The 14,173-nt window shown below is 44.0% G+C and overlaps 1 protein-coding gene and 2 pseudogenes across 1 annotated transcript; all 3 read left to right on the top strand.

The window, feature by feature from the left end:
* The first annotated feature begins 1,119 nt into the window (after window positions 1–1,119).
* Window positions 1,120–4,213, top strand: LOC133141919 (glutathione S-transferase theta-1-like; annotated as a pseudogene).
* Window positions 4,214–5,857: 1,644 nt separating this feature from the next.
* Window positions 5,858–8,920, top strand: LOC133142266 (glutathione S-transferase theta-3-like; annotated as a pseudogene).
* A 1,644-nt stretch (window positions 8,921–10,564) lies between these two features.
* On the top strand, window positions 10,565–13,632 carry LOC133142193 (glutathione S-transferase theta-3-like). The gene is made up of 5 exons (XM_061263261.1): window positions 10,565–10,890; window positions 11,671–11,758; window positions 12,218–12,368; window positions 12,454–12,630; window positions 13,370–13,632. The coding sequence occupies exons 1-5, from the start codon at window positions 10,779–10,781 to the stop codon at window positions 13,565–13,567; spliced, it is 726 nt and encodes a 241-aa protein (XP_061119245.1). The 5' UTR covers window positions 10,565–10,778; the 3' UTR covers window positions 13,568–13,632.
* The last annotated feature ends 541 nt before the right edge of the window (window positions 13,633–14,173 follow it).

The following is a 14,173-nucleotide window of genomic DNA, read 5'->3' on the forward strand; positions in this document are numbered from 1 at the left end:
ATTGATGAGAGTATAGATTTATTCCTTATACTCCATGTCAGGGGTGTCGAACTTCAGTCCTGGAGGGCCACAGTGTCTGCTGGTTTTTGGTATGTTTCAGCACGAGAGATACATTTCAAAGTCTTTCATTGGCTAAAGAGTCCACACACCTTGTTCTCAAGGTCATAATTGGCTGCTGATTGAAAGGAAACCACAAATACCTGCAGACACTGTAGCCCTCCAGGACTGGAGTTTGACACCTCTGCTCAATGTAGTAGCTAAATGATATTAAATCAGGAATGTACAGGATTCATTTTTTGTACACCGCTGCTGTTTGATTTTGTTGGTGGCAATGCTTTTAGCCATTGTGATTTCTTTATGCCAGGGGTGCACAACAACGGCCAAACCATTTCAGGATTTTGGGCCAACTTCTGGTCTTAATTACTTAATTGGCTCAATCATATCTTATCTGACATGTGTAAGAGTACTGGCTATAGCTGCAGACTGCAAGTTTATCCTAATGATTTTACTGTACTCAAGTACAGGCTTGAGCCAGGGTAATTTATAGAGCTGTCAGCAAATTACAAACAAGGCAATCGGTTGGAACAAAAACCAGTATGCAGACCGGCCCTCGAGGACCGGAGTTGTGCACCCCTGCTTTATGCACTTTGTATCCGTCCATATCATTTTAATAGAATATTACATTGGCTTTGCTTGACAATCCTCTCAAGGCTGCGGTCATCCCTGTTGCTTGTGCACCTTTTCTTACCACACTTTTCCCTTCCAGTCAACTTCCCATGAATATGCTTTGATACAGCACTCTGCGAACAGCCAGCCTTTTCAGCAATTACCTTCTGTGGCTTACCCTCCTTGTGGAGGGTGTCAAGAGTGTCTTCGGGACAACTGTCAAGTCAGCAGTCTTCCCCATGATTGCCCAACCATGTACTGAGTGCATAAATGAACATACTTTTCAGAAGGTTGACATTTCTGTATTATAAATCCTTTGATTGGTCTTTTGTAATATTCTAATATTTTATCTAAAATATAATATTTTGAGATACTGGATTTTTGAGATGCACTTTCGCTCTGGATAAGAGCGTCCGCTAAATTCCAATAATGGAATGTAAAACTCTAGTGGGATACGATTGAAGCAAATGCCTGCAGACACTGCGGCCCGCAGGAAGTGGAGTTGAGTAGCACTGTTGTCGTCTGTAGTGGTTGGTGAACTGATAATTAATGTGGTTGTAGTCGATTGGCTTCATCGACCGTTTTTGGGGAGCGACTGTTTTTGCACGTACAAGCCCTCTCTCCAGTTCTCGTCGCATTCGTCCCAAGCAGCGTCTGAAAGCACCATCGGTCTGCGCCGTGCTTAGAAAATGACACTTGAAATTTACCTCGATCTATTTTCACCAACCTGTCGTTCGGTGTTCATCTTTGCGAAGAAAAACAACATCCCATTCGAATTCAAAAACATCTCGCTTGGTGAAGGTAGGGCACAGTAAGAATGTGTGCAGCTGTGTATATTAAGTTAATGATGAGGATCTGAATCGAGTTAAGAGATAAGCGAAAAGTGTCGGACTCTGAACTGTTTACTGTGTTACGGGACTTATTTGGCAACATAACTGTGCCAGGAGATTGAAATGACGCCTGAACACTTCTCACAGAAGTTTACTTTGTCGTGGCAACTTGTTTATGGAAATGTCGATTATTTTCTGTAAAATTAAGCGTCTGTATGGTAATTCCGGGTGAATCACAGTGCCCCGGGCAAGTGCAGTCTGCAAGATAATACAACATTGTTCAGAGCAGCTTTTTAAAGTTGTGTTGATAGCTAGTGCGTGGTTTTTCTGGAGCTATGTGATTTGATTGATTTCATTTTGTTGTTTTTGTTTTAAAACTCATTAAAGCACAACTTTTTAAAATTATTATTATTATTATTTATTTTTATAGCAACAATGAAAAAATGAGATTAGCTATGTATATTAGTTCAGTTTAACATTTGGAATACAAAGCCCAAGGGGTAGCTCTTGGACATGAATTGGTTGGATTTTAATGAATTTCGTTGAGGCATGCATGAACTGGGCTTTACCTGCACAAAGTACAGGTGGCTGCCCTTTTGCCTTGATTCACCTCGTATCTAAACTGCGTGCTCTGGTTGCTTTCAGAAAAGGGCAGGGGCGGGGCGGTGGGGGTCAGGTTTTATCATTTGTCAATGCTTCGTTGCTCCTCACCTACACCTCAATCTTTTGGTAAAATGTTGGACCGTTCCTTTTCTTGTAGGGGGGCAACATGCTGAGGAGTTTGGGAAGATTAACATGATGCGCAAAGTGCCTGCCATCCGCGATGGGGACTTCACTCTGGCCGAGAGGTGGGGAATCAGGAAAAACCGCAACAGGCGGATTGATACAGAGGAGAGCTGATATCAGTGTTTGATAAGATTGATATGTCAGAACCACATGTAAAAGTAAATAAAGTAATAGCTGATTCATAGAGTAGAAGACTAACTACATATATTGTTTGTAAATATAAATTGTGTGTGTTCAATGATTCACTCATTCTCATCAGCACACATGGTAAGAGAGGAATTTTCAAAGCAGAAAGTGCATCACTACTGTACACCACAAAGTACTGGAGGTTTGTGGTTGGGATTTAGGATTAAACACCACTTATTATCACACATGGTAGCTGACTGTGGGTGCGGCTTTAGATTTGCTTCCAGCTCCCATTGCAAGAGTAAACAAACTGAGCCCAGACCAGGAGACTCCCTTTCCTCTGTCCTGACCCCCTCAATCTGACCCTCTACCCCCTTGTGTGTCCTGTTCATCAGTGTGGCCATCCTCCTCTAATTGGCAGAAAAGTTCTGCACCCCCGATCACTGGTACCCCGCTGATCTGCAGACCCGCGCCCGGGTTAACGAGTATCTGTCTTGGCACCACACACAACTGCGAATGCACACCTCGAAGGTCTTCTGGTTCAAGGTAAATTAGTCGATAATTAAAATGAGTCGATTGTCAGTCGATCGATGCGGCCAATGGGGCTGTGACCCACGCTTTCCGTCTCCAGCTTATGATCCCGAAGGCCCTGGGAAAGGAGGTGCCCAAGGAGAAGATGGATTCAGCCCTTGAGGACCTTGAGGGGTCGCTGAAGATGCTGGAGGAGAAGTTTCTTCAGGACAAACCCTTCATCGCCGGAGAGCACATCTCCTTCGCAGACTTGGTGGGCATCGTGGACATCATGCAGGTAAAAATGCAGCAAAATGTGAAAATATATATATTTTTCAATTAAATGACAACAGAAAAATGATAAAGCAGCAGTGGAGTGTGTGCACAATCTGAAGTCATGATGCGACAGTTCTCATTGGTCAGCATGACCTACATGGCCCTTCATAATTGGCTGTAGTGCTGCCCAGGGCAGGGTTTCACTTGGAGGGATCGTCCCTCCCTCGCTCAGCACCAGTGGCTCCCCCTAGTGGCTCATGTCTGCACAAGCTGGTCAAGTTCAACACAGTATACAACATATCCAACACCCAGACATCACAGGATAATAATAATAATAATAATGTAATGATCATGCTTATTATTGACCATATTGATCAATCTTCTTACTCCACTGCAAGAGCTGCACAACTGAGCTTGTCTGCAGTTCACTGGGAACAGTGACGCAGGCACACGAGTACAACTGATCATCCCCATTCCACCCGCTGGTCAGCTCACCAACATTGCATAGGTGTCGAATCCATTCTCGTTTCAGTCTATTCAGACAGGGAAAACGAAATTCAATTTGGTAATTGGGGGAAAAAACCCATGTAGAACATTTTGGTCAGTTTGGTCTAATTGTAAATAGAATTTCAGTTCACAGATTGGAAAGGGTATAGAGTTAACCTACAAACGTGTTGTTTGATTGCTGCCGTGTTCTGGGCCCCAGTGACTCAGCCTGCTTTCTGTTTCCCCTGTGCTGTGCTCTTGGGGGACCATGGCAGCCCGTGGGGGCGGGTGTGGACGTGTTTGCCAAGAGGCCAAAGCTGGTGGCCTGGCGGGATAGAGTCCAGGCGGCAGTCGGGAAGGAACTCTTCGACGAGGCCCACCAGGACATCCTGTCCGTCGTCGAAGTGGTGGAATCCCTGGACTCCAGCAAGCTGCAGGGCTTCAAACCACGCATTATGAAGCTTTTGCTGTGAGCTTCTCACTTACAAGCTAGGAGGAGGGTTAAAACCCGAATTTAATCATAGTGCCTTCTATGTGACTGATTTTTGAATTGATTCCAGATCAACTTGGGGAATTGTTATGTCAGTTACAATAAAAAGGAAAGCAGAACTGGACTTAGGTCTGTGGTTTTACTATGTGTATTTCTCTGCATCCTCAGCAGTACCTTTGCCTGGAAAAGGAAGTATTGATGTTGAGCAGGAAGTGTACCAGTAATGATCCGGCTTAAGAGTACAACTGGTCAGATTTCCCAAAAATACATAAATTTTCCATGTGTGTGGAGGATTTTCCTTCTTGTGGAACAAAACGGCAGTTACAAAACAGCAGGGGGTAAAGTGGAAACAAGTACTTTACCATCAGCTCACTTACACATAGGCCTACCCTGTACTATACTGTTTCTTTGGAGCTGTTCCCCATGACCCCCTCCATCATTGGACTGCCTCTCATTGTTTGATTCAGCCTGTTCCTCAGCCAGAGGTCTCATTTGCATTATCATCCATACACTTGTCACATTAGAAATAAACAGTAGGATAACAATTGATGAGAGTATAGATTTATTCCTTATACTCCATGTCAGGGGTGTCAATCTTCAGTCCTGGAGGGCCACATTGTCTGCTGGTTTTTGGTATGTTTCAGCACGAGAGATACATTTCAAAGTCTTTCATTGGCTAAAGAGTCCACACACCTTGTTCTCAAGTTCATAATTGGCTGCTGATTGAAAGGAAACCACAAATACCTGCAGACACTGTGGCCCTCCAGGACTGGAGTTTGACACCTCTTCTCAATGTAGTAGCTAAATGATATTAAATCAGGAATGTACAGGATTCATTTTTTGGACAACGCTGCTGTTTGAGTTTGTTGGTGGCAATGCTTTTAGCCATTGTGATTTCTTTATGCCAGGGGTGCACAACAACGGCCGAACCATTTCAGGATTTTGGGCCAACATCTGCTCTTAATTACTTAATTGGCTCAATCATATCTTATCTGACATGTGTAAGAGTACTGGCTATAGCCTCAGACTGCAAGTGTATCCTAATGATTTTACTGTACTCAAGTACAGGCTTGAGCCAGGGTAATTTATAGAGCAAATTACAAACAAGGCAATCGGTTGGAACAAAAACCAGTATGCAGACCGGCCCTCGAGGACCGGAGTTGTGCACCCCTGCTTTATGCACTTTGTATCCGTCCATATCGTTTTATTAGAATATTACATTGGCTTTGCTTGACAATCCTCTCAAGGCTGCTGTCATCCCTGTTGCTTGTGCACCTTTTCTTACCACACTTTTCCCTTCCAGTCAACTTCCTATGAAATGCTTTGATACAGCACTCTGTGAACAGCCAGCCTTTTCAGCAATTACCTTCTGTGGCTTACCCTCCTTGTGGAGGGTGTCAAGAGTGTCTTCGGGACAACTGTCAAGTCAGCAGTCTTCCCCATGATTGCCCAACCATGTACTGAGTGCATAAATGAACATACTTTTCAGAAGGTTGACATTTCTGTATTATAAATCCTTTGATTGGTCTTTTGTAATATTCTAATATTTTATCTAATATATAATATTTTGAGATACTGGATTTTTGAGATGCACTTTCGCTCTGGATAAGAGCGTCCGCTAAATTCCAATAATGGAATGTAATGGAATGTAAAACTCTAGTGGGATACGATTGAAGCAAATGCCTGCAGACACTGCGGCCCGCAGGAAGTGGAGTTGAGTAGCACTGTTGTCGTCTGTAGTGGTTGGTAAACTGAAAATGTATGTGGTTGTAGTCGATTGGCTTCATCGACCGTTTTTGGGGAGCGACTGTTTTTGCACGTACAAGCCCTCTCTCCAGTTCTCGTCGCATTCGTCCCAAGCAGCGTCTGAAAGCACCATCGGTCTGCGCCGTGCTTAGAAAATGACATTTGAAATTTACCTCGATCTATTTTCACCAACCTGTCGTCCGGTGTTCATCTTTGCGAAGAAAAACAACATCCCATCCGAATTCAAAAAAATCTCGCTTTTTGAAGGTAGGGCACAGTAAGAATGTGTGTAGCTGTGTATATTAAGTTAATGATGAGGATCTGAATCGAGTTAGATAAGCGAAGAGTGTCGGACTCTGAACTGTTTACTGTGTTACTGGACTTATTTGGCAACATAACTGTGTCAGGAGATTGAAATGACGCCTGAACACTTCTCACAGAAGTTTACTTTGTCGTGGCAACTTGTTTATGGAAATGTCGATTATTTTCTGTTAAATTAAGCGTCTGTATGGTAATTTCGGGTGAATCACAGTGCCCCGGGCAAGTGCAGTCTGCAAGATAATACAACACTGTTCAGAGCAGCTTTTTAAAGTTGTGTTGATAGCTAGTGCGTGGTTTTTCTGGAGCTATGTGATTTGATTGATTTCATTTTGTTGTTTTTGTTTTAAAACTCATTAAAGCACAACTTTTTAAAATTATTATTATTTATTTTTATAGCAACAATGAAAAAATGAGATTAGCTATGTATATTAGTTCAGTATAACATTTGGAATACAAAGCCCAAGGGGTAGCTCTTGGACATGAATCGGTTGGATTTTAATGAATATCGTTGAGGCATGCATGAACTGGGCTTTACCTGCACAAAGTACAGGTGGCTGCCCTTTTGCCTTGATTCACCTCGTATCTAAACTGCGTGCTCTGGTTGCTTTCAGAAAAGGGCAGGGGCGGGGCGGTTGGGGTCAGGTTTTATCATTTGTCAATGCTTCGTTGCTCCTCACCGACACCTCAATCTTTTGGTAAAATGTTGGACCGTCCCTTTTCTTGTAGGGGGGCAATATGCTGAGGAGTTTGGGAAGATTAACATGATGCGCAAATTGCCTGCCATCCGCGATGGGGACTTCACTCTGGCCGAGAGGTGGGGAATCAGGAAAAACCGCAACAGGCGGATTGATACAGAGGAGAGCTGATATCAGTGTTTGATAAGATTGATATGTCAGAACCACATGTAAAAGTAAATAAAGTAATAGCTGATTCATAGAGTAGAAGACTAACTACATATATTGTTTGTAAATATAAATTGTGTGTGTTCAATGATTCACTCATTCTCATCAGCACACATGGTAAGAGAGGAATTTTCAAAGCAGAAAGTGCATCACTACTGTACACCACAAAGTACTGGAGGTTTGTGGTTGGGATTTAGGATTAAACACCACTTATTATCACACATGGTAGCTGACTGTGGGTGCGGCTTTAGATTTGCTTCCAGCTCCCATTGCAAGAGTAAACAAACTGAGCCCAGACCAGGAGACTCCCTTTCCTCTGTCCTGACCCCCTCAATCTGACCCTCTACCCCCTTGTGTGTCCTGTTCATCAGTGTGGCCATCCTCCTCTAATTGGCAGAAAAGTTCTGCACCCCCGATCACTGGTACCCCGCTGATCTGCAGACCCGCGCCCGGGTTAACGAGTATCTGTCTTGGCACCACACACAACTGCGAATGCACACCTCGAAGGTCTTCTGGTTCAAGGTAAATTAGTCGATAATTAAAATGAGTCGATTGTCAGTCGATCGATGCGGCCAATGGGGCTGTGACCCACGCTTTCCGTCTCCAGCTTATGATCCCGAAGGCCCTGGGAAAGGAGGTGCCCAAGGAGAAGATGGATTCAGCCCTTGAGGACCTTGAGGGGTCGCTGAAGATGCTGGAGGAGAAGTTTCTTCAGGACAAACCCTTCATCGCCGGAGAGCACATCTCCTTCGCAGACTTGGTGGGCATCGTGGACATCATGCAGGTAAAAATGCAGCAAAATGTGAAAATATATATATTTTTCAATTAAATGACAACAGAAAAATGATAAAGCAGCAGTGGAGTGTGTGCACAATCTGAAGTCATGATGCGACAGTTCTCATTGGTCAGCATGACCTACATGGCCCTTCATAATTGGCTGTAGTGCTGCCCAGGGCAGGGTTTCACTTGGAGGGATCGTCCCTCCCTCGCTCAGCACCAGTGGCTCCCCCTAGTGGCTCATGTCTGCACAAGCTGGTCAAGTTCAACACAGTATACAACATATCCAACACCCAGACATCACAGGATAATAATAATAATAATAATGTAATGATCATGCTTATTATTGACCATATTGATCAATCTTCTTACTCCACTGCAAGAGCTGCACAACTGAGCTTGTCTGCAGTTCACTGGGAACAGTGACGCAGGCACACGAGTACAACTGATCATCCCCATTCCACCCGCTGGTCAGCTCACCAACATTGCATAGGTGTCGAATCCATTCTCGTTTCAGTCTATTCAGACAGGGAAAACGAAATTCAATTTGGTAATTGGGGGAAAAAACCCATGTAGAACATTTTGGTCAGTTTGGTCTAATTGTAAATAGAATTTCAGTTCACAGATTGGAAAGGGTATAGAGTTAACCTACAAACGTGTTGTTTGATTGCTGCCGTGTTCTGGGCCCCAGTGACTCAGCCTGCTTTCTGTTTCCCCTGTGCTGTGCTCTTGGGGGACCATGGCAGCCCGTGGGGGCGGGTGTGGACGTGTTTGCCAAGAGGCCAAAGCTGGTGGCCTGGCGGGATAGAGTCCAGGCGGCAGTCGGGAAGGAACTCTTCGACGAGGCCCACCAGGACATCCTGTCCGTCGTCGAAGTGGTGGAATCCCTGGACTCCAGCAAGCTGCAGGGCTTCAAACCACGCATTATGAAGCTTTTGCTGTGAGCTTCTCACTTACAAGCTAGGAGGAGGGTTAAAACCCGAATTTAATCATAGTGCCTTCTATGTGACTGATTTTTGAATTGATTCCAGATCAACTTGGGGAATTGTTATGTCAGTTACAATAAAAAGGAAAGCAGAACTGGACTTAGGTCTGTGGTTTTACTATGTGTATTTCTCTGCATCCTCAGCAGTACCTTTGCCTGGAAAAGGAAGTATTGATGTTGAGCAGGAAGTGTACCAGTAATGATCCGGCTTAAGAGTACAACTGGTCAGATTTCCCAAAAATACATAAATTTTCCATGTGTGTGGAGGATTTTCCTTCTTGTGGAACAAAACGGCAGTTACAAAACAGCAGGGGGTAAAGTGGAAACAAGTACTTTACCATCAGCTCACTTACACATAGGCCTACCCTGTACTATACTGTTTCTTTGGAGCTGTTCCCCATGACCCCCTCCATCATTGGACTGCCTCTCATTGTTTGATTCAGCCTGTTCCTCAGCCAGAGGTCTCATTTGCATTATCATCCATACACTTGTCACATTAGAAATAAACAGTAGGATAACAATTGATGAGAGTATAGATTTATTCCTTATACTCCATGTCAGGGGTGTCAATCTTCAGTCCTGGAGGGCCACATTGTCTGCTGGTTTTTGGTATGTTTCAGCACGAGAGATACATTTCAAAGTCTTTCATTGGCTAAAGAGTCCACACACCTTGTTCTCAAGTTCATAATTGGCTGCTGATTGAAAGGAAACCACAAATACCTGCAGACACTGTGGCCCTCCAGGACTGGAGTTTGACACCTCTTCTCAATGTAGTAGCTAAATGATATTAAATCAGGAATGTACAGGATTCATTTTTTGGACAACGCTGCTGTTTGAGTTTGTTGGTGGCAATGCTTTTAGCCATTGTGATTTCTTTATGCCAGGGGTGCACAACAACGGCCGAACCATTTCAGGATTTTGGGCCAACATCTGCTCTTAATTACTTAATTGGCTCAATCATATCTTATCTGACATGTGTAAGAGTACTGGCTATAGCCTCAGACTGCAAGTGTATCCTAATGATTTTACTGTACTCAAGTACAGGCTTGAGCCAGGGTAATTTATAGAGCAAATTACAAACAAGGCAATCGGTTGGAACAAAAACCAGTATGCAGACCGGCCCTCGAGGACCGGAGTTGTGCACCCCTGCTTTATGCACTTTGTATCCGTCCATATCGTTTTATTAGAATATTACATTGGCTTTGCTTGACAATCCTCTCAAGGCTGCTGTCATCCCTGTTGCTTGTGCACCTTTTCTTACCACACTTTTCCCTTCCAGTCAACTTCCTATGAAATGCTTTGATACAGCACTCTGTGAACAGCCAGCCTTTTCAGCAATTACCTTCTGTGGCTTACCCTCCTTGTGGAGGGTGTCAAGAGTGTCTTCGGGACAACTGTCAAGTCAGCAGTCTTCCCCATGATTGCCCAACCATGTACTGAGTGCATAAATGAACATACTTTTCAGAAGGTTGACATTTCTGTATTATAAATCCTTTGATTGGTCTTTTGTAATATTCTAATATTTTATCTAATATATAATATTTTGAGATACTGGATTTTTGAGATGCACTTTCGCTCTGGATAAGAGCGTCCGCTAAATTCCAATAATGGAATGTAATGGAATGTAAAACTCTAGTGGGATACGATTGAAGCAAATGCCTGCAGACACTGCGGCCCGCAGGAAGTGGAGTTGAGTAGCACTGTTGTCGTCTGTAGTGGTTGGTAAACTGAAAATGTATGTGGTTGTAGTCGATTGGCTTCATCGACCGTTTTTGGGGAGCGACTGTTTTTGCACGTACAAGCCCTCTCTCCAGTTCTCGTCGCATTCGTCCCAAGCAGCGTCTGAAAGCACCATCGGTCTGCGCCGTGCTTAGAAAATGACATTTGAAATTTACCTCGATCTATTTTCACCAACCTGTCGTCCGGTGTTCATCTTTGCGAAGAAAAACAACATCCCATCCGAATTCAAAAAAATCTCGCTTTTTGAAGGTAGGGCACAGTAAGAATGTGTGTAGCTGTGTATATTAAGTTAATGATGAGGATCTGAATCGAGTTAGATAAGCGAAGAGTGTCGGACTCTGAACTGTTTACTGTGTTACGGGACTTATTTGGCAACATAACTGTGTCAGGAGATTGAAATGACGCCTGAACACTTCTCACAGAAGTTTACTTTGTCGTGGCAACTTGTTTATGGAAATGTCGATTATTTTCTGTTAAATTAAGCGTCTGTATGGTAATTTCGGGTGAATCACAGTGCCCCGGGCAAGTGCAGTCTGCAAGATAATACAACACTGTTCAGAGCAGCTTTTTAAAGTTGTGTTGATAGCTAGTGCGTGGTTTTTCTGGAGCTATGTGATTTGATTGATTTCATTTTGTTGTTTTTGTTTTAAAACTCATTAAAGCACAACTTTTTAAAATTATTATTATTTATTTTTATAGCAACAATGAAAAAATGAGATTAGCTATGTATATTAGTTCAGTATAACATTTGGAATACAAAGCCCAAGGGGTAGCTCTTGGACATGAATCGGTTGGATTTTAATGAATATCGTTGAGGCATGCATGAACTGGGCTTTACCTGCACAAAGTACAGGTGGCTGCCCTTTTGCCTTGATTCACCTCGTATCTAAACTGCGTGCTCTGGTTGCTTTCAGAAAAGGGCAGGGGCGGGGCGGTTGGGGTCAGGTTTTATCATTTGTCAATGCTTCGTTGCTCCTCACCGACACCTCAATCTTTTGGTAAAATGTTGGACCGTCCCTTTTCTTGTAGGGGGGCAATATGCTGAGGAGTTTGGGAAGATTAACATGATGCGCAAATTGCCTGCCATCCGCGATGGGGACTTCACTCTGGCCGAGAGGTGGGGAATCAGGAAAAACCGCAACAGGCGGATTGATACAGAGGAGAGCTGATATCAGTGTTTGATAAGATTGATATGTCAGAACCACATGTAAAAGTAAATAAAGTAATAACTGATTCATAGAGTAGAAGACTAACTACATATATTGTTTGTAAATATAAATTGTGTGTGTTCAATGATTCACTCATTCTCATCAGCACACATGGTGAGAGAGGAATTTTCAAAGCAGAAAGTGCATCACTACTGTACACCACAAAGTACTGGAGGTTTGTGGTTGGGATTTAGGAGTAAACACCACTTATTATCACACATGGTAGCTGACTGTGGGTGCGGCTTTAGATTTGCTTCCAGCTCCCATTGCAAGAGTAAACAAACTGAGCCCAGACCAGGAGACTCCCTTTCCTCTGTCCTGACCCCCTCAATCTGACCCTCTACCCCCTTGTGTGTCCTGTTCATCAGTGTGGCCATCCTCCTCTACATGGCAGAAAAGTTCCGCACCCCCGATCACTGGTACCCCCGCGATCTGCAGACCCGTGCACAGGTTAACGAGTATCTGTCTTGGCACCACACACAACTGCGAATGCACACCTCGAAGGTCTTCTGGTTCAAGGTAAATTAGTCGGTAATTAAAATGAGTCGATTGTCAGTCGATCGATGCGGCCAATGGGGCTGTGACCCACGCTTTCCGTCTCCAGCTTCTGATCCCGAAGACCCTGGGGAAGGAGGTGCCCAAGGAGAAGATGGATTCAGCCCTTGAGGACCTTGAGGGGTCGCTGAAGATGCTGGAGGAAAAGTTTCTTCAGGACAAACCCTTCATCGCCGGAGAGCACATCTCCCTCGCAGACTTGGTGGGCATCGTGGAGATCATGCAGGTAAAAATGCAGCAAAATGTGAAAATATATATATTTTTCAATTAAATGACAACAGAAAAATGATAAAGCAGCAGTGGAGTGTGTGCACAATCTGAAGTCATGATGCGACAGTTCTCATTGGTCAGCATGACCTACATGGCCCTTCATAATTGGCTGTAGTGCTGCCCAGGGCAGGGTTTCACTTGGAGGGATCGTCCCTCCCTCGCTCAGCACCAGTGGCTCCCCCTAGTGGCTCATGTCTGCACAAGCTGGTCAAGTTCAACACAGTATACAACATATCCAACACCCAGACATCACAGGATAATAATAATAATAATAATGTAATGATCATGCTTATTATTGACCATATTGATCAATCTTCTTACTCCACTGCAAGAGCTGCACAACTGAGCTTGTCTGCAGTTCACTGGGAACAGTGACGCAGGCACACGAGTACAACTGATCATCCCCATTCCACCTGCTGGTCAGCTCACCAACATTGCATAGGTGTCGAATCCATTCTCGATTCAGTCTATTCAGACAGGGAAAACGAAATTCAATTTGGTAATTGGGGGAAAAAACCCATGTAGAACATTTTGGTGAGTTTGGTCTAATTGTAAATAGAATTTCAGTTCACAGATTGGAAATGGTATAGAGTTAACCTACAAACGTGTTGTTTGATTGCTGCCGTGTTCTGGGCCCCAGTGACTCAGCCTGCTTTCTGTTTTCCCTGTGCTGTGCTCTTGGGGGACCATGGCAGCCCGTGGGGGCGGGTGTGGACGTGTTTGCCAAGAGGCCAAAGCTGGTGGCCTGGCGGGATAGAGTCCAGGCGGCAGTCGGGAAGGAACTCTTCGACGAGGCCCACCAGGACATCCTGTCCGTCGTCGAAGTGGTGGAATCCCTGGACTCCAGCAAGCTGCAGGGCTTCAAACCACACATTATGAAGCTTTTGCTGTGAGCTTCTCACTTACAAGCTAGGAGGAGGGTTAAAACCCGAATTTAATCATAGTGCCTTCTATGTGACTGATTTTTGAATTGATTCCAGATCAACTTGGGGAATTGTTATGTCAGTTACAATAAAAAGGAAAGCAGAACTGGACTTAGGTCTGTGGTTTTACTATGTGTATTTCTCTGCATCCTCAGCAGTACCTTTGCCTGGAAAAGGAAGTATTGATGTTGAGCAGGAAGTGTACCAGTAATGATCCGGCTTAAGAGTACAACTGGTCAGATTTCCCAAAAATACATACATTTTCCATGTGTGTGGAGGATTTTCCTTCTTGTGGAACAAAACGGCAGTTACAAAACAGCAGGGGGTAAAGTGGAAACAAGTACTTTACCATCAGCTCACTTAAACATAGGCCTACCCTGTACTATACTGTTTCTTTGGAGCTGCTCCCCATGACCCCCTCCATCATTGGACTGCCTCTCATTGTTTGATTCAGCCTGTTCCTCAGCCAGAGGTCTCATTTGCATTATCATCCATACACTTGTCACATTAGAAATAAACAGTAGGATAACAATTGGTGAGAGTATAGATTTATTCCTTATACTCCATGTCAGGGGT

This window comes from Conger conger, chromosome 12 (genome assembly GCF_963514075.1).
Source record: "Conger conger chromosome 12, fConCon1.1, whole genome shotgun sequence".
NCBI lineage: Eukaryota > Metazoa > Chordata > Actinopteri > Anguilliformes > Congridae > Conger > Conger conger.

Excerpts from the sequence above, each read along its gene's own strand:
- LOC133142193 (XM_061263261.1), top strand. The coding sequence starts at position 10,779 with ATGACATTTGAAATTTACCTCGATCTATTTTCACCAACCTGTCGTCCG. Across the intron at positions 10,891-11,670 it reads AAAAATCTCGCTTTTTGAAG|GGGGGCAATATGCTGAGGAG; the intron begins GTAGGGCACAGT and ends CTTTTCTTGTAG. Across the intron at positions 12,369-12,453 it reads CGAAGGTCTTCTGGTTCAAG|CTTCTGATCCCGAAGACCCT; the intron begins GTAAATTAGTCG and ends TTCCGTCTCCAG.